Genomic DNA, 19,627 nt, shown 5'->3' on the forward strand with positions numbered 1-19,627 from the left:
CAAAGTTGTTTCCGCCGTCTTAATGTATCAGCAGAATAATCATTCTGCAGAATTATGCGCGTACCTTTCAATTTTCCGCACATATGAAACACGGCCTGTTTTTCAAAATAATCTTGAAAATAAAGTATAACTGGACGGTCCCTTGAAGCCTTACCAAGGCGGTGTATTCTAGCTACAGAGGAGCATTTCACACCAAGAATTTCCTCGAAAACCTCTTTAAGGACCTTATTGCGCAACTCAGACTCTGTCTCATTCTTGTTTTCTTTAATGCCAAAAACGAGGAGATTATTCCTTCTACTGCGGTCTTCCAATTCCACCAGTTTTGTTTCATGCATTTTTAAAGTTTTCTCAATGCTAAAAACGCGTTCGGTTACCTTGTCAATGGTATAAGCCTTCACGGATATTTCATTCACTCTTTTTTCAACCATGCTCATCCTCTCAAAGAAGATATTCATATTCTTTTCAGTTTCTTCAAGCCTCTTCTTGACCTCTGCCAATTCATCCTTAATATTCTTCTGACCCTCCAAAAGCTTTTCAAACATCTCATTAACAGACGGACCAGGATTTTCTTCAATATCCCCGCACAACGATAGCTTACAAACATCAAAGCAATCATTCATAATGAGTAATAACTGTCGTGGGCACGGCAATGCAACCAGAAAACGATTATCGCCTTTATAGGATATGTTATAACTAACCTGAAAGACGAAAAGACGAGACATTTTCAGTCGTCCGATCCTTAAGCTTTCGCCGGGCCCACTGTCAAGTTCTTGGCTCCGATCTGCTTTTATAATGGCTTTCGTTGATGACGTCACTCTACCAATGAAGTGCGGATCCATAAGCAAGTCATGCTGTGCACCGACGAAAAAACGTGAAGCACTGCACAATGACGCTGAAGAACAGTCCAGATGAACCATCCAAGTTGGTGACGATAATAATCCGGCGGTTGTCAGCAACAGGGTCTGAAAGACGAAAAGACGAGACATTTTCAGTCGTCCGATCCTTAAGCTTTAGCCGGGTCCATTCACTTTCTGTGTTAGACCTTTCCCAGAACTGTGGAAAAACGAAATCGGCAAAACTTTGTAACTCATTGATCGAGGAAAAATCTGCTCTACTATAGTCGTGAATCTTTTTACAGTATTTTAGACGCTGGGGCGAGCATAAGGGGATTGAAAATGAATCACGGAATGATCGCTTAAGCCAGGTATAATTGATAATGAAGAAATTTAATCAGGAGATGTGGTGAAGACGAGGTCAAGGGTGTTGGCAGAAATTGCAGTGACATGGGTAGGCTCTTTAACTAACTGGGTGAGGCCAAAGGTCGAACATATATCAAGAAAGGCTGAACATTGGGATGAGGATAGAGTCACTGATGGCAAGTCAACAGCCCAGTCAATGCCAGGAAAATTGAAATCACCGAGCAAGAATATTGGTGCTTTTGGATATTCAACAATGATTTGGTTAAGGCAGTCAGATAGTTCATTGCAAAATGTGGATGTACTTTAGGGTGGTCGATAGCAAGCGGCAAATATCACGTCTTTGTTATCGCCACATCGTCCTATTCGGTCATTTCTATAAATATTGTAAGCCTTACTGCACGCAACAAGTTCTGAATTTTCAATTTTATCTGAAAGCCAGGTCTCGACTAAAACAACAGTATCTGCATTACACGTGTTGGTCAGCGCAGACAGGGCATCGCACTTATTCATGATGGAGCAGATGATAGTGAACAGCACAGAGTAATCGTTGTCATGCTTATTCTGTACGGCCGCGCGATGCTAACTCGAAACGGGGGATGGGGTATTCGCATGGAAATTTATTGCGCTGCTGCCCACATTACCGCTGGCAGTAGCAATACTGTTCTGCTGACGTTTATAAACAGTATCAGTTTGAGAGCAAAACACGTAGCACGTTTTGTTGATGATAAAACCTTGTAGCTGAGCATTGGCGTATTACACATCGTTTTAAGCAGATGAATGGCTAAGGGACAAAACAGTACACCTGGCTTGTTTTCTTTCTAAGCAGTGTAAATGCATAAGTGGACATACCAGAGCAGGTCAGACACGGTGCTAGTGCCAGCAGCTGATTTTGTTCATTTATTAGCATAATTAGTTGGCTGCATCGGGGACGATGGTCCCATGTGTGTGCGTATTGCAACAGCCCACAGCAGCGTGACGTCGCATGTTCCCAGCTCGTAACTGAAGGAATCTGCTGAATTGTGCTCAGTTTTCTTCTTTCCTTCTGGAGAGTAATGTGGGCCTTGTCTTTTCTCCAGTTCTTTCTGGGGTTTTACGTGCCAAAACCACTTGTGATTATGAGGCACGCCGTAGTGGAGGGCTCCGGATTAATTTTGACCACCTGGAGTTCTTTAACGTGCACTACAACACAAGCACATGGGCGTTTTTGCATTTCACCTCCATCGAAATGTGGCCACCGTGGCCGGGATTTGATCCCGCGATCTCATTCTCAGCAGCGCAACGCCTTAGCTGACTAAGCCACCGCGACGGGTCTTTTCTCTAGTGCTGTTGTAGCGTGGGTAGACGTTCTCGCATGAGATAAGGCTTGCATACTTTTAAAGACCCTTGGAGAATGATAGTTTACTTTCCTCTTCTGCAGGAGGAAGAGGAGGACAAAGCTGAGCAGCCGGGCGATCTCTGTGAGTTGCATCGGGTTTTATTCAGCAGGCTTTGCCACTCCATTTCATACTTGGCCTTCTATGCTGTGGAAGCGACAGAAGATGTTTAGTCATTGAGTTGTATCACTTGGCGCATTTTGTGGTCATCGTGGTCACACATGTTCGTGCAAACATGTGCGTGAAAAACCTGCAAAGGAAAGGGCATGAAAAAGAAAAATGACCTAAAACAACATAACAGCCATATAGCACCGTTGGTTCATTTTTAGGGATTGAAACTATTCATTTACAACTGAGCCTAAATAGAGAGCAGTTTCACATAACTGCTGGCAAAAGGCTGTGATGGAAGATACTCCAAGAAGTTTTGTAGTGTTGCATGGAACAAAGCATTTATGTTATTTACAGTACATCTCCGAAGAAGCAATGAGGGAGGGGGGCACAGAGCAATAAATAAATACAGTAAAAGCTCGATGATACGATTACGGCTAATACAAATTTCCGGATGATACGAATTTTTCTGTGGTCCCGGCCGAGCCCCATTACTTTGCAACGTGCTAGAGAACGGTTGTTACGAATTGATTTTCAGCCTGCGTTGGTTGATACGAATAAACGCCGCCCCACCGACGGCTGCGAAAGAGAACAGCGCGCAGTCACGCGCTTTCTCTCCTTCTCTTTTGGTGCGGAGGTGCGGCGCCGGACAGCGCGGACTCCGCGACTGGGCGCGAAGAGTTTGAAGCGGTGGCGCTTTTGGTGCTTTTGTACTTTTCCTCCTTTTCTGCGAGCCGTCAGATGGAGTGGCTGCTGCGCTTCGGGCCGCGTTCTTCGTGTTGGCGCCATTTTGCCTAGTCGCAGCGAGCTATGTCTCGCAAGCGGAAGCACAGAAATTAGACATTCTTCGAGAGGTCGATGAGGATCCCAAGAGGAAGCGGACGGAGTTGGCTAAGGAGCTAGGCCTCACAACGTCAACACTGAGCACAATTGTTGCACAGTGAGACTATCATGAAAAACGTGCTTTCGTTCAACGTTAACGCGAAGCAAGCGAATTCGAACACGCTCATTTCGAACATACCGCGCACCGACAATGCTCTTAGCAGCGCGCCAAATCGCGCGGCGGCGCCTCCGACCGGCATTGCTCCGACACCGCCATAGAGCAAAAGCTCAGGAGAGACCCCTCAATGCCGCGTGCGAAGGAACGGGGAAAAAAAAAAGAAAAGAACCCGCGGCGGGAATTTCCTTCTCTCTCAAATTGCAAGGTTGCCATTTCTGCATCGCGCCGGAACAAGCATGTACGTGCCGACTAGAGTGTTCTAGACAACCGTATTCTAGCACACACTAGTGCCGACGTCTCAGCCACGCGGATAAAATGGCAGTGAACCCTTGTCCTCAATTTTCTAGTCACATGTTGACCTTACACGCTGCAGCAGCAGCGCAGAGGGAAGCAGCGGCGGAGGCACAGTCAGGCCAACGAAACTGCCACGCCCGCAAACGCTCGCTTCCCGATAACGGCAGAAAACGAAACTTCAGGGGGAGGCTAAAATAAGCTGCCGCCAGCACGGCGGCGGGCGCGCACGGAGATGTGCGCACGGAGTCGAAGGTGAGAGAGCTACGAGGGAGTTGAGAGGGAGGGCGAGGGGAGCCACCGAAGCGGCGGAGTTGACGCGGCCAAATCCGCTTCCCTGCCGCCCTCCTCCCTCACCTTCGACGGTCTCCGCGTGCACCCGTGTGCCGGCGCCGCCCGTTCGCTCCCTGAAGCTTCGTTTTCTGTCGTTATTGGGAAGCGACCGTTAGCCGGCGTGGGCAGTTTCGTGGCCCGCGCTTGCTATGCGCTTGCGCGCCGCGATATTTCATGACTCGCACCGTTTGTGCATCGTGCTATGGTGCACGAATACTTAAAAAATACGTCCTTTTAATTCGAACAAATTTTTGGGCCCCTTCGAGTTCGAATTATCGAGATTCGACAGTAGTTTTAATTGTGTTTCGATGATACGAATTTCGGCTAATACGAATATTTTTCGTGATCCCATGAGATTCGTATCATCGAGCTTTTACTGTAGTTATGTCAGCAGACGACGACTAAAACAAAGCACTGGAATGTCATCAATGTACCATGAAGACCTAATTCAGTATGCAATACAAGAGAAGTGGAATCATTACACGGCTTGCCTGCTGCGTAATGTACGGCTTTCCTCGAGCATACAGAAATTTGCTAATCTGTCAGCATTGTATCACTAGCCTTCAAAGAAAGGACTTCAGCCCCGGTACATTGGCAAGAGTGAGTACTAGTTAAACAATGATAAAGGGAGTAGCGCCACTTCCTGTCATAGTAGGTTTCGCGCGCAATATCTACACACATCTACACCAACTGGCACGGAAACTTACGCCCACTCTTTCACCATCGTGTCAAGAATAAGTGAATGGCGCACACTTTAATATATATGCGCCCTGTATACGCACAATAAATGACTGACTACACCGATAGCACATGAATGGTCGAAGCTGGATGTTTCGTGACGGTCCACAAGAGTAAGCGAGTTATTAGCATTAATACATCTTTGCTACAAGGTGAATAAAAAAACAAGGTACAAAAAAAAAACAGCTGCGTTTCAAGCCTTGTGCGCAACAAGAACAAATTTATCGGAGCTGAGCACTACCGCGAGCCATTAGGCAGAAAATAATCAGATAGTGACCGGCACTAAGGAACTTTACTGAGTCAGAGACGTGACAAGTTCCCCCTTCAATATATTTTCCAAATAAAGAACAAGAGCAAAACGCACTAATCCAGATTAAAATCATGAGCAAAACTTTGGATAGCTTGGAATACATATTTAGCCCCACTTTTCAAACAAGCACCATATACGCTGCTCGCACCATTTCGAAATAGCTTAACCAGCTCCGAAAGTGCTTTTGCATGTTCTCTGAGGCAGTTGAGGCAAGCAATGGACGCGTCACCACGTGATCAAACATGGCAGCGCCCTCGGGATCGGCACGAAAAGGGTCAATATAGGCAAATTTTCGTACATTAGAGTTTTGGAGCAGGCGCTGCAAAACTGAACCTCTACATAACAGGTATGATATTGTTACATTGCGGAAGTCAGATATAAAGATTTATTTGCACTGTTTACAGGAAAGGAAACGATATACAAACAAGATGGCTGTCGAGACCGATTGCACCTCGACACGTCAAATCATCGTCTTCTGACTTTGGCGCCACTCTTGGTTGTGCCTGTAAAGGCTCCTTCTCGATGCCAGTTATAATGGAGGTGAACTCGCGGCAAAGTAAGACTTCAGCAGAGACACATGCACAATGTCAGTGGGGACAGACGAGTCCAGCGGAGCGATCTCGTAGTTAACATCGCCAAGCTGCCACGATTTGGTGTAGGGCCTTGCGTAGTGCGGCAGCAGCTTTTCAGACAAGCCGATGCGGCGACATGGCATCCTTAGGAGGACAACGGAGTCGGGAGGAACTGAACGTCCCGATGTCGGCTGTCGTACCAGATCTTCTGCGCGGCCTGCGATCTCACTCAGTGAGCCAGGAGCCCGCAACCTAGTGCGCCATGTGAGTCGGGCGAAGACATCTTGAGCATATGTAGTGGGAGTGTTCGTTGAGGAAGGAAGCACTGGGTGTCAAAGGACGAAGTAGGGTGGCGGCCGAATAGAAGAAAAAAGGGAGAAATGCCAGTGGTCTTGTGACGGGATGAATTGTAAGCGAAGGTCACAAATGGTAACGCGTTGTTCCAATCGCTGTGGTCATCATAAACGTACATAGACAGCATTTCTGTCAACGTGCGATTGAGCTGCTCCACGAGTCCATTTGTCTGCAGGTGGTAGGTGGTAGAAAGCTTGTGCTTGGCAGAACAGGAACGAAGTAGGTCTTCAACGACATGGGACAAGAAGGTGCGGCCGCAATCAGTGAGGAGCTACTGGGGTGCGCCATGATGGTGGATGACGTCATGTAAAAGGAAATCCACCACCTCAGTTGTGAAAGCTGTGGGTGATCGCTTTACGGGTCGCGTAGTCAGTCGCGACGACGACCCATTTATTGCCCTATTTCGATGTCAGAAAAGGCCCAAGAAAATCGAGATCTATGCGAGGGCACATCGATGGGGTGAAGGCATCCAGTGGGCAGCACAGCAACATTTTTGCGGCGCTGGCAGAGCGCACTGTAGTGTTTGCGAAGGGAGGCACCGAGCACCGTCGGTGGCTCCGATGGAATGACACGCACACACAAGTTCCACACCACGCCCAACTTACCCTCGGCTGCAGCAAGGGTGTTTATATACATCTTGTGGGGCCATGCAACAGAACAAAGTAGTAATATATAATATGCAACATTTATCCTCCCCTTAGCAAAATAGAATTAAGCTATACGTAGTCGTCCAGGTACTGTGGACACTGGTGCTCTCGTTGAGGCTGTGCTGATTGGTGGGGGGGTTGAGGTCATGACATAAGGGACGACGACCGTTGGCCTGACTTGGATGACTCTACTTGTTGCGAGGCTGTGCATCTTGGGTGGATCGAGATTCCGGCAGACTAATATGTGATGGCGTGAGTGGCACTGTGTGTGTTTGGGGCAATGGTTGTGGGGATTGAGGGTTGCGCCAGCGTCATTGCGCAGGCCGTCCCCTGGATTTTCCCCGTCCTCCGCGTAACCGGTTCCCGCGGTGGTGCTGCGCACGCGGTGGTTGCGCTGAGGGCGGGGCGCTGACGTCACGAGGCGGCCGCGTTCGGCTGCTAGCGGCGGAGCGTGGCTCTGACTTCTCTCCGGGACCAGCGCACGGTACGTTCATGCTTTCCTCTCGTCCGCCGACACCTTTGCGACTAGGTCGGGAGCTCGCGCACGGTGCCTTTGCCCGTGCGGGGAGTGCGTACTTTGTGCTGATCCTTTTCCTGACGCTAAGCCGACGAGCGGTGCCATTAGTGCTCGCGCGAGGTCGTACCCCGCCGAGCCGCACTTGCCGAAAGCCTAAGCCGAAGGATATTGCCCGTGCTCTCGTGAGTTGACCCATTGGTCAACTCACGAGACTTGGCCAACTCACGTCGCCGGGACTTTTCCTAGCGGCGTGTCCCAGCTTGAGCCTGTGCTCTCGCCGCGACGTGCTATAGGCGCCTGTTATTGTATTTTCGCCCTGGTGCCCATTGGCTCCCCTCCATGTGGGCGTTTGTGCAGTGCTGGTGCCGACGGTTTCAGTAAACGGTTTCTGTCAACTCAGGGCTTTACTGTGTTTTTGCGTGCGTCGCTCGGTAGCCCCTTGATGCCTCTGAGCTCGCGTGCGAGCGGTGCTGGAGGCGACGGCTGACGCGGCCCTGTGGCTCGCTAAGCTCGAACCCGCGGTGGTTGGTCTCCTGTGAGGCACTAAGAACCCACATGGTATAGGCAATGAATAATCGTACCGTTCTAGTGATTGTTTTGTGGGGCCCTTCAGTGTGCTGTTGGAAAGCTTTGAAGCATGCCAGGTAGTGCTGTCGTTCAGACGATAAGCGTTACGGGCTACCTTGGAATGAATTACCTTGTGAATACTGGGAGACCATTTTTCTTTGCCCTTTCTGCAGCACACGGACATGGTCTCCCAGTTGAAAGGAACTGTGATAGGCAGGAAGTCTTCGATTGGCGTCCTCTTGCATTTTATGCTGATAGCGTTCAACACGTCGCAGTTCCTGGTACCCGAGGTATGGGTTCTTGTGAAAACTGTGCGCGGAGAAGCCTACAATATGCAAATGCATTTGAGGTTTACGACCACGTAACAAGTAAAACGGAGGCAACTTAGTTGCAGTATAAGGAATGGTTCGTTATGTTGCGATGTAGTCGAGAACTGTCTTTTTAGAGGACTTCGTTCTTGAAGGGCACACTGAATGAATGACTAGAAAACGCCGTTGAACCATTCAACCTGTCCATTAGACTGGGGGAAATAAAGTGATGACCGGATATGCTCGATTCCCTCTGTAGTGAGGTATGTTTCGAATTCAACAGAGGTGAACCGGGGCCCATTGTGAGTAACAATTTTTCTCAGGCAGTCCCTCTCTAGAAAACACGGAGGCCAGGAAACAGATTATAGATTGACTAGTTACACATGGTGTGAACATCACCTCAGGCCACTTAAAGTAGTAGTCTACCATGACTATGGAATACCGACAGTTTTGAGGGGCTAAATGAAATGGGCCCATGATGTCTACAGCCACCTTCACCCAGGGTTGGGAAAGATATTCGGTCGGCTCTATGGGCCCCTGTCGACTCTTGGTCGACTTGTCAACACTGTTGCAAGTTTGACAGTCGCTTACATGTTGCTTGACATGTTTGCGAAAAGCTGGCCACCAGTAGGTGCTGCGAAATAGGTCTTGCTTTCTGACTATACCTGGCTGCCCCACATGCACAAGTGCAAGAACTTGTTTCTGTAGTTGCCTGGGAAGGACAACTTGGTCCCCTCTTAGAAGGATACTATCCACCACAGATAGTTCGTTCCTGACCTCCTGAGGTGAGTACGTAGTGTGGATGCAATTCTTTAGGAAGTTAGTTCTTTGGAGGCCAGCTATTCATGGTATGGTCCATAACTTGTGTCAGCAATGGGTTACAGGCCATGGCCCTGTTGTACTTCAGTCTTAGATATCATGGCCTCAACCAGGGCAACTACTTCTTCATCAAAAGCAAAAGAAGGATCAGAGGTATCAAGGGGGTTGCGAGAAAGGGCATCTGCAACCTTATTCTGTTCGCCTTTGCGATACTGGACGGTAAATGCGTAATTGAGAAGACGAGCTGTCCACTGACTTATTCTTAGTGGTTTCCTCCCAGAGCCCTTTTCAGACAAAAGGGTAGCCAGTGCATGATGATCAGTGATCAGCGTAAACTTTCTTCCCCAGAGGTAGATGTGCCACTTTTCAGAAGCCCATAGACAAGCCAAAGGTTCTTTTTCGCCAGTGCAGTACCTGCGCTCAGCTGAAGAGAGAGAATGAGAAGCAAATTGAATTGTTCGAGTGTTTTCTCCGTCGGTCTATTGCAAGACAGCACCAGGCCCGTGATCAGAGGCATCTGTGGATACTACAATAGGAAGGGTTGGGTCAAACAGTGATGGGCGTATCACGAAGATACTTTTTCACCTGCTGGAAACTGTTCTCAGTAGCCACATCCCAGTTGAATGGGACATCTTTATGCAGCAAATGACGAAGTGGTTCAGCTACGTGGGCCATGTGTGGCACAAACTTGGAGTCAATCAGACCAAGGAAAGAGTGCAGTTGGGTCGAAGTGGACGGGTGGTTAAAAGTCTCAACCTGCTGAATGTTCTTCTCAAGAGGTGATATGCACTGAGCGGAAATCTTGTGTCTGATCAAGGACAGTGCTTGGACATCAAATACGCACTTGTCATTCAGCTTTAAGCCCAAGGAAGAAACCCGGTTGGGAACTGTTTCCAGGTTGTCATCATGTTCCTTTTGAGTGCTGCCGAAAACGATGATGTCGTCAATGTAAAACTTGACACCCGAACAGCTGGAGAGGATTTGGTGCCTGAGTTGTTGGAACACAGAAGGAGCGGAAGTGAGCCCAAAACATACTCGCTTGAAGCGGAAAGGGCTTTTGTGCGCTATAAAGGTCATCAAATCGCGACTATCTTCATGTAGTGTCACCTGGTGGTAGGCCGAGGTGAGATCTAACTTTGAGAACCATTTAGCACCTTGCAGAGACTGCAGCAAGTCTTCTGTGTGAGGCAACGGGAAGTAGTCGATGACAATGGCCTGGTTAGGTGCGCGCAGATCCACACACGTTCGAATGGCTCCGTTCTGTTTGTGAACAACAACAATGGGGGACACCCATTCTAATGACGAAGACACGTTCTATGACGTCTTGCCGTAATAAGGCGTGGTGGCGTCGAGGAGTGTGGACGCACTTGCATCACGCTCTGCAATTTTTATGTTTTTCGTGTGGTCCAGTTCTTTGAACCTACGAAAAGTGCACCTCATCCATTCTGGGAAGTCAAACGGCAGCCTGGAAGACCAGTATTTTGGCCCTTGGACCATTCTTCACGGAAATACGACCAAGGGATTGCTTCCTCCAAAAGTGAGCCAGTGTAAGCCTACCGATGAGTAGCGAACGGCAGCAGCCGCTGCAACTCTGCCACCGCCACGACGCCGACTCAGATGGCGTCTCAACTCCTGCGTGAAAAGCGGCTCAGCAGGGAGAGCTTCGACCAGCCATGATTCCAACACCGAAGAGTGCAAGTATTTCACAGACATCCGACTGCACCAGACGATGACCACCAAAGCAGGGATAAGCCCAGCACCGTCCACCATCAACAATGGTGAGAATACGACCGACAATCGCATTAAAGACGCCCAAGAGGGATGGACCACGGATGTGTCCGTCAGGGAAAGAAAAATGCAACGGAGAGAACATCCGCAGGAGCACCGGAAGAACGACTCTGCGAAGAATGCAGACAAGCCAAGATTTCACCCGAGACGCAATGGGAAGAAACTACAATTGAGTCTCGTTAATTTGAACTGCCGGTTTATTCGAACTGAAGCTGTGGTCCCGTCAAAGATATGTGTATTTCAATAAGCGCAAACGCTCGGTAATTCGAACGCAAAAGGATTTGCGACGTTTAATTTGAACGTACCGTGGACCGACAATGCTCTCAGCAGCGCCCCAAATAACGCAGCGGTGCCTGCGACCGGCATTGCTCCGACACCGCCATTAAGCAAAAGCTTAGGAGAGACCCCTTAATGCACCGGCGGAGGCCCAGTCCGGCCAACGGAACTGCCCATGCCGGCAAACGCTGGCTTCCCGATAACGGCAGAAAACGAAACTTCAGGGAGCGGGCTAATCTGTGCTGGCCGGCTGTACCGGCGGGGCCAGCATGCCGGCGGGCGCGCACGGAGACAGTCGAATGTGAGGGAGCTGCGAGGGTGCTGAGAGAGAGGGCGAGGGGAGCCACCGAAGCCACTGCCACCAAAGGGGTGGAGTTGCCGAGGCCAAATCCGCTTCCCTGCCGCCCTCCTCCCTCACCTTCGACGGTCTCCGCGCTAGCCCGCCCGTCACGCCCGTCGCCATCCAGCGCCGTCCGCTCCCTGAAGTTTCGTTTGCTGCCGTTATCGGGAACCGAGCGTTGGCCGAGGTGGGCGGTTGCGCGCCGTGATATTTCACAACTCGCATCGTTCGTGCATCGTGCTATGGTGCTCGAATACTTGAAAAATACGTCCTTTCTTTAATTCGAACTTCTTTTAATTCGAACAAATTTTTAGGCCCCTTCGAGTTCGAATTATCGAGATTAGACTGTACCACCCTTACAAGGACGATTTCAAGGTCATTGTGAGACCGCATCAAGAACTCCCGCTTCGAGCAATTACAACTCCCGTGATTGCCCGTGCTATTGTAGGGGCTTGCGATGAAAAGATCCAAGGTGAGCAGTTTCTGCTACGCATTAAGCCTGGATTAAACATTGTAATTGTCTCGACCCCAGAAAAGGAAGTCGCAGACACATTGTTCCAGATTACATCGCTAAAGGTAACTGGAAAACCCCATGCGGTGAAAGTGTATGCAGCTCTGGGGGGACGGAGCAGTTTGGAGGGTAATCCACAGGCTTACCCCACATACGCCCTCAGACATCCTTAAATCGAAATCAGAGTGCGCACGCTGAATGTGGAAGTCGCTCACGCACGAATGCTGGAGGACACTAAGAGTGCCATCACTGTATTCTTCGGAAACCTAGTATACCAAGATATGTGTACTACGAGGGAGGCGAAAGGACGTGCTATCTGTATCGAAACACAGTGCAAGTCTGCAAAACATGTCTAAGGGTGGGTCACAGAACTGATGTGTGCCCACAACCAGAACTGCGTGTGTGTAGGATTTGTGTAACGGGTTATCCTGCTTGTCGCGTGGTTAGTGCCGCGGGGGCACGGGCACACAGAGACGGACTGACACGTACACGCCGCTTGCTCAGACGAAAAGGGTAACTCCCTCTTTATTGGGTCTGAACATATATAAGCACACACAAGTTACAGGGGGCGCCACACACTGGTGGCAGCCTAACAAAAGGGGCTGAACTGCGGCGACCTCTACAGCTCCCCCCTTGACGCCTTGAAGGTCAGACGGGAGGGACTCAGGAAGCCAAACGCATCAAAGGTTTCACAAGTTCAAACAGTGCGGCGGAACAACATGCCGGCTGTAACGTGTTCATATTTCACCATCACTGCGGTCCCTAACAGCAGGGGACTGTTGCACAGACTGTCTGAAGGGGACCTCTGCGACATTGGCAGGCTGTGCTGACGGGGAATTTGCTGCGGTGGTGGTGGTCCCTCTCCAGAGGCAGTAGGCGCAAAGGGCACTAGGTGATGCCGGTTGCGCTGTAGGGTGCCACCTCGCTCCGTTTCAACCACATAGCTTCTTGGTCTTTGCCCCAGACTGAGGACCGGGGCCTGCACTTGATCAGGTCGCACCCAGACACGCTGACCTATTTGGAGTGGAGGTAGGTCTCGAGCTCCATGATCCGTATTGTAGTTGTCGGCCTGCTTCCGCTTGTAAGCCACATCCTTGGCAACATGTTTCCTTGGCGGCCAGTTGGGACGTAGCTGGGAGTCTCGCTTTGGGACTCTGGTTCTGAGTTGACGTCCCATCAACAGCTGGGCTGGACTAAAGCTGTCAACTCCTGGAGTATCCCGATAGCTGAGCAGAGCCAGATGAGGATCCTTTGACTTGCGAAACAGGTCCTTGATTGTACGCACCATCTCCTCCGCCTCTTCGTTCGATTGAGCGTAGTGTGGACTGCTGGTCACATGGTTAAAGCCGTACGATGCTGCAAACGCCGCGAACTCTTGCGGTGAGAACGGTGGGCCATTGTCTGACCTGACTTCTTGCGGGATTCCATGGCGGGCAAAGATGGTTTTGAGAGCGTCGATGACTGCTTGAGCTGTCGTGCTCCTCAGGGTCAGCACCTCGGGAAACCTTCAGTCCACCACTAGGATGAACGTCTGGCCGTTGAGGTTGAACAAGTCCATACCGAGGAATTCCCAGGGATGTCCAGGTAGGGCCTCGGAGACGAGGGGCTCTTCAAAGTTCACGCGGTTGGAAGCGCACTGTTCGCAGTTGGTGACAACAGAGGCGATGTCTGCTGAGATGTCGGGCCACCAAACACACTCCCAAGCTAGGGCTTTGGTCCTGTTGATGCCCTGGTGACCTTCGTGCAGCAGCGTCAAGACCGCCGGCCCAAGGGGCGATGGGATGACTATCCGGGCGTCTTTCAGCAGAACACCGTCGCAGACAGCTCGTCTGCCACAGAGGCGTACCTTGAGAGGTGCAGTGGTATCTTGGACTTTTGTGGTCAACCATGCTGGCAGTAGGATACGAGGGCCTTGCACTCGCCATCAGACTGTTGTGCTTGTCGCACATCTTTAGGGCTGAGTGGCAAGACTTCCTACGTGCAGACGACTACCTGTGCTGCAAAATGTTCGATAGTGTCTAGGGGAGTGGGTTTCTTGTGGGTGATGTGCGACAAAGTATCGGCCATGGCTAGCAGCTTTCCTGGCACGTGCAGCATACGGAACTAGTATCGCATGGTCTTCACACGTAGTCTCTGAATACGAGGCTGCAACATGTCCAGTTCCATCTTGCCAAGAAGTGAAACGAGTGGCAGGTGGTTGGTCTCGACGTCGAAGGTGATGCCACGGACGAACTCGTTGAACCTTTAGATAGCCCACGGCGTTGCCAAAGCTTCTTTTTCGGTCTGGCTGTAACGCTGCTCGGTCTCGGTCATTGCCTTAAATCACTACACTTACTCAGGCGAAACATGTCACAAGGTCTATCAACACGCGCGTCGCGAACAAAAGTTAGTACATGCGACTGTGGCGCCGCCGAGGAAATGTCCACACGTTATCCACAACATGCGAGCCGACATTGTCTCTGGGGTTCACCGCTGGCGTCCGTTGGTCACAGCACCAGCTCTGCAGATTCTATGGCACGACTCCAGCACAGGACTCCGGAAACGGCGACGCAGAAGTCGGCACGAGCAAGCGTCGCTCGCGCCGACGCGCCCTGCCGGCGAAAGCCGCTGTAGCCGTTGGTGACTGCCGGCTCTTTTCCCATCCGCTGAGGGTAACGAGCCGGACACAGGCGGCTGCCGAAATCGCTGCGCCAAACTGGCCACAGGCATCTGCATCGCCTGAGGTAGCTCGATTGTAGTCCGGGGCAGCAGCGCTGACGATGTGCAGGTGACAGCAAACCAGGGGTGACTCCGCTCACGCTGCGTACACTCAATGCACTCGACAAACACTAAAGTAGTGCAAGGGAGAGGAATTTGGCATACGCATCGCCCATGTGGTACGATGTTGAATTCGGCTAGCGAAATTTCGGACGGCATTTCAGATACTAAGTTCACGGGAACAAAGCTTGCTTTCTTGAGTCAAACGAGTAATTTCAATTCGTGCGAGGCGAACTAATGAGGGAAGCAATCTGCGACACCTCAACACCACGGTCCACCAGGTTGTGTCCCTCAACGTGCGACAGGCGGCTTTGTAAAGCCTTAGGCCTAATGCGTCGCTACACTGACAACATCCAGCATCCCCCCCCCCCCCAAAAAAAAAGAACATCACCCAAAATGGGCACAAGAACAGGCAACCGCGAGGAGACGTTAGCTCTGTGAGGTGGTCCTACTCCGCTCGGTGCACACAGCATCCGAGTTGACGGCGCCCACCACGGTGTCGGAGCGCCCGGTGCCAGGCCGCAATACTAGTCAACCCGTAGCGACACCCATGGCCCGCGGCCACCCGGCTCCCTGAGCCGCAACTTCCGAAGTCAAAGAGATAGAAGAAGCTATTTACATAAGAAATTCGGACCACCCACGAGGCTTCCGTACTCACTCGCTTCAGGCTTGCCAATGCTCCGCGGGTGCTAGGCCTCGCTCTCCCAGGATGCAGACCACGTGGCTCTCGTACCGACTAGTGTACTTCAAAAACACTTCGAAAAGGCTTAGCATGTTGAACAGTTCAAACACGCTACAGCAACCGTCGCCTCACTCAAGAAAGCATGCCGCCGACACTAGCGATCAAAATCCACGCTAGGACTACGCTTCGGTTGCAACAAAGGTTGTCTCAAACCGGTCAAAACTTCGTCCGATGCCCCAAGAGCACCACGTTGGGCGCCAGATGTGGGGTCTCACACGGGCTCTTGGGACAAAGGAACGACAACACAGTAGTGCAAAGAATCAACAGGGCATTTATTGCACCTTTCATACACTAATGCACACTAGCCAAATAACTACCAATAGAACATTCACATGGGCGCGCCTCAAATCAAGGAAGTCCGATTCACCGCGACCCGATAGCGAGCGAATATGTTCGCCCCATGCTATGACAGCATCGCCTAGTCTTTCACGTGTACGGTCACGCGAACGGTGGCGCGTTCGAACGATCCGTGTTCGTCCATACCGGTGCCCCGCTCCGAGCCACGCGAGACGTCTCGTGAAGCGTGGATCGGCGCACGCGCGGGGGACGTCCGCGTCGCTTACCGATCCCAACCCAAAGAGAGAGTGCCTTCGACCTTTTTCTCCCAAGTCACCCCGCCGTTCGGTGGCGTTAGCATCGCGACACTCGCGCCATCTCTCGCAACGCGCCGCAACCACTACGACCGCCTCCGGCACCCAGCCGTGTGGTGAAGCCGGACCACAGGAGACGCGTGAGAGTCGCGCATCCCCACAACCTTGGGTAGGGACGATTCGCTCGAAGAGCACCAGGAATTCACTGGGACTTGCTGGGTGCTGGTGCCGCACCATTGAAGGCATGTTCAGTTGGTGGGTTGCATCAATACCGAGAAGGGATCGTCCATTTTTTACAACTGATTTCTGAATGTTACCAGAGCTTGAAAACACCCGAGAAGTGGAACGATAGTGCCTGAGTCTTTCACCTTTTTTGGGGGGAGCTACTAGTCGGCAATCAGACACCAGAGGCCCGACAAAGTACCGTTTAAACAAGTGTTTTGACAGATTAGAAACCGAGGAGCCAGTGTCCACAAATAAGGATAAATGCTTTCCATTTACCTGAACATCGGCGTAAAATCCCAGATTCTGGACGACCGGTTGGTTGTCTGGCAGGGCCATCGACTGGACATGATCTGAACAACGAGGTCTGAAGGGACTGCATGACCTGGAGGCTTGCTGGCGCCATGCCGGTGGTGACTGCGTGAAGGGGCTACTGCGGCACACCGTGGCGAAATGTCCCCTCTTGGAACACTAGTAACAAATCTTGCCACGCGTGGGGCAGTTCTGAGTAGGAGCATGCTGATAGCCACAGTTGGGGCAGCCAATTGAAGACAGCGTGTCTGCCAACTGGGAAAACTGGGAAAACAGGGAATTCTCAGGGATTTTGAATATTCTGGAAATACTCAGGGAAAACTCGGGAATTTGTGCCTCTATCAGGGAAAATTAGTGGGGATGGGCGAATATACGGTATTTTTGAATATTCCATCGAGTAATTCTATATTCGTTATTCACTTCGATTCTTATTCAGGTATTCAATATTTTCGAATTATTCGGCGCTCCCGAATAGGCAGCCAAAAGCCACGGACGGCCGGTACACATCTCGGAGGCTATGGTTCATGTCATGGCTGCCATACACCAACCATAAATCTCGAAGGCTATACGTTTTTGCATTAAAGAGCCTGAAATGTGCGACGCAGAAGAGCAGAAACGGCGCTAGCGCACAACGGAAATGAAGCGTCGGAGTCCGCATCGCCATAGTCAGCAGCGGAAATCGTACGTGAGTGACAACAACGATGGAACGCTTCGTGCCTATTTGTTCCCTTATTGCGTTTACTGCCGCGCATAACAACGCGTTGGCTGCGGGATTTCATAGTCGCCACCCATCATCGCGTCGATAGCTGCCGCGGTTTCTTTCGCAGCGGTTGTGGCAAAAAGTAGTTTTGTTTTGACTCAATACGCACGTCGGCCATGTTGCTAAAAAGCTGCATAGTGGCCATCCATGATCGCATAGATAGCGACCGAGATTTCGTCTGCAGTTGCAGCAAACGGTAGTTTCGTTCTGACTCGGTGCGTGCGTCGACCGGGTACGGCCACGCTAGCGGCAAAAATGTGCGTGTCATGCCGCGAGCGCCAAGTTGCCGCACGTCAGCGCCTTGCCACGAAGTCCACCGTGGCAGTCGCGTCTTGCCGCGCAGCAGCGCGATATGATCTTGCGTGCTCTCGGAACGCGGAATCACCGTGAGCTAAAAGGGTGCAATCGGACAGCGTCCTGAAATCCCTCCATAGAACCGCGAGAGACGACGATCGTCGAATGATAACCTGGCATGGAGCGGCGGAGGTCCGGTTGCCATTGGCTCCGTGACGTCACCCTCGTCGCTCTCGTCACCCTCGGCAAGCCGTAATACCCCCGATTTCTGCCACTTTTGCCGCGTGCGGCATGACGCGTTGCTGAGTGATTTTGCTAAATTCCCTGAGTGAAACGGAACTTTCTTTTGCATCAAGATGGGCTGACACCATGTTGCCTGATGCTGTCACTTTTTAGTAAGCTTGTTAAAAAAAATGTCACAGTTTCACCCGAAAGGTGAAGCATCAATTGCGTTAGCAAATTAGTAGAGAGCTATACGGAGTAAGGAGAGTGGTTTTATCAGCTGTTTAAACTTGGACATTCAACTGAATTTTGACAAACTGATCATCAACGGCAGGGCTTTCAGGTGGAATGAAGACAAAGGAGAGGTCGTCCCATTACGTAGGTAGTGACAAACTAGAAATAAGCAGAAGTACCAATGTCGAGAACTCGTTGCTGTCAGCGTGAACTGCCGAAGCATAGTAAACAAAACAGCCGAGCTTTCTCGGTTGATAGAAAGTGTTCACGCTGACATAGTCCTTGGCACAGAATCTTGGTTAAAGCCTTCAATTGCTGATACTGAGGTGTTTCCAGAAAACTGCGTCGTTTATTGCAAAGACACTGCAGGTGGGGGTGTCTTTTTGCTTGTTCATTCATCATTAGAGTCTTCAGCAATTGATTGCAAGTGCAATGCACTGGAGTGTGTATGGTGCAAAATAGTGCTATCTCATAATTTCACGTTCATTGTTGGAGGCGTTTATTGCTCGTCCAGGCTCAGATATTAGCACAGTGCAAACATTATATGAAATTCTCACCGAGGCGTCAGCTCAGACGATGCTTCTTGGGGGTGATTTTAATCTGCCTGGGTTATCTTGGTGCAATGATACGTGTATAAGTTCTGGCAGGCGCACGAACCTTGCAATGAAAAATATCGTGGACACGTTTGGTCTGACGCAGTGCATTACCGATCCTACTCGCAATATTAGACTTTCTCTTTTGTAACTCGCCAGATTTCTTAAGAAATGTGACTGTCATTCCGGGAATTAGCGACCATCTTGCTGTTGTTGCCGGTATTCGAAAAGAAAAAAAAACCGTGCGAAGTTATCTACGAGTAAAAGGATCTACTTTTATGAGAAGGGTGACTAGGATGCAATTTCTAAGAAACTTCGTAATTTCTTTTCTGTTTTTGAGTGCTTATCTGAGGAGCGTAATGTGCACGATATGTGGGACAACTTTAAAAATATGTTACTCGAGCTGGTAAGTGCACATATCGCCAATGTTGATTCTTCACGGCTTAAAAAGCACGAGCAGCCATGGGTAACAAGACATATACTAAAGCTTATCAAGAAAAGGATGACGGCATTTAACGCATTCAAGAAAAGCAAATCAGCTACTCATTTTCCAAAACTACATACGATTACACGCGAATGTAAGCTAAAGATAGGAAAAGCTAAAGATAACTACTTCACCGAGCTGAGCAACAAAATGAAATCAAACCCTAAAATGTTTTGGAAGTACTTAAAACAGTGTGGAATACAGGAGTTAAATTATAATGGTACGATAATTACGGAAGACAGGGATAAAGCTAGGTCGCGGGATCGGATCCCGGCCACGGCGGCCGCATTTCGATTGGGGCGAAATGCGAAAACACCCGTGTACTTAGATTTAGGTGCACGTTAAAGAACCCCAGGTGGTCCAAAT

At 50.3% G+C, this 19,627-nt stretch overlaps 1 protein-coding gene across 7 annotated transcripts in view; it reads left to right on the forward strand.

Annotated features, from left to right (window-relative positions):
- LOC119458726 (NAD-dependent protein deacetylase sirtuin-2) overlaps positions 1–19,627 on the forward strand; it is a 419,041-nt gene that overhangs the window by 32,717 nt on the left and 366,697 nt on the right. For all 7 annotated transcript variants that reach the window (XM_049671396.1, XM_049671397.1, XM_049671400.1 and 4 more), the window contains one exon: positions 2,617–2,656. In XM_049671396.1, coding sequence (XP_049527353.1) covers positions 2,617–2,656 — 40 coding nt within the window. The remainder of the gene's footprint in view (positions 1–2,616; positions 2,657–19,627) is intronic.

The sequence above is a fragment of the Dermacentor silvarum genome, chromosome 7, assembly GCF_013339745.2.
Source record: "Dermacentor silvarum isolate Dsil-2018 chromosome 7, BIME_Dsil_1.4, whole genome shotgun sequence".
Lineage (NCBI taxonomy): Eukaryota > Metazoa > Arthropoda > Arachnida > Ixodida > Ixodidae > Dermacentor > Dermacentor silvarum.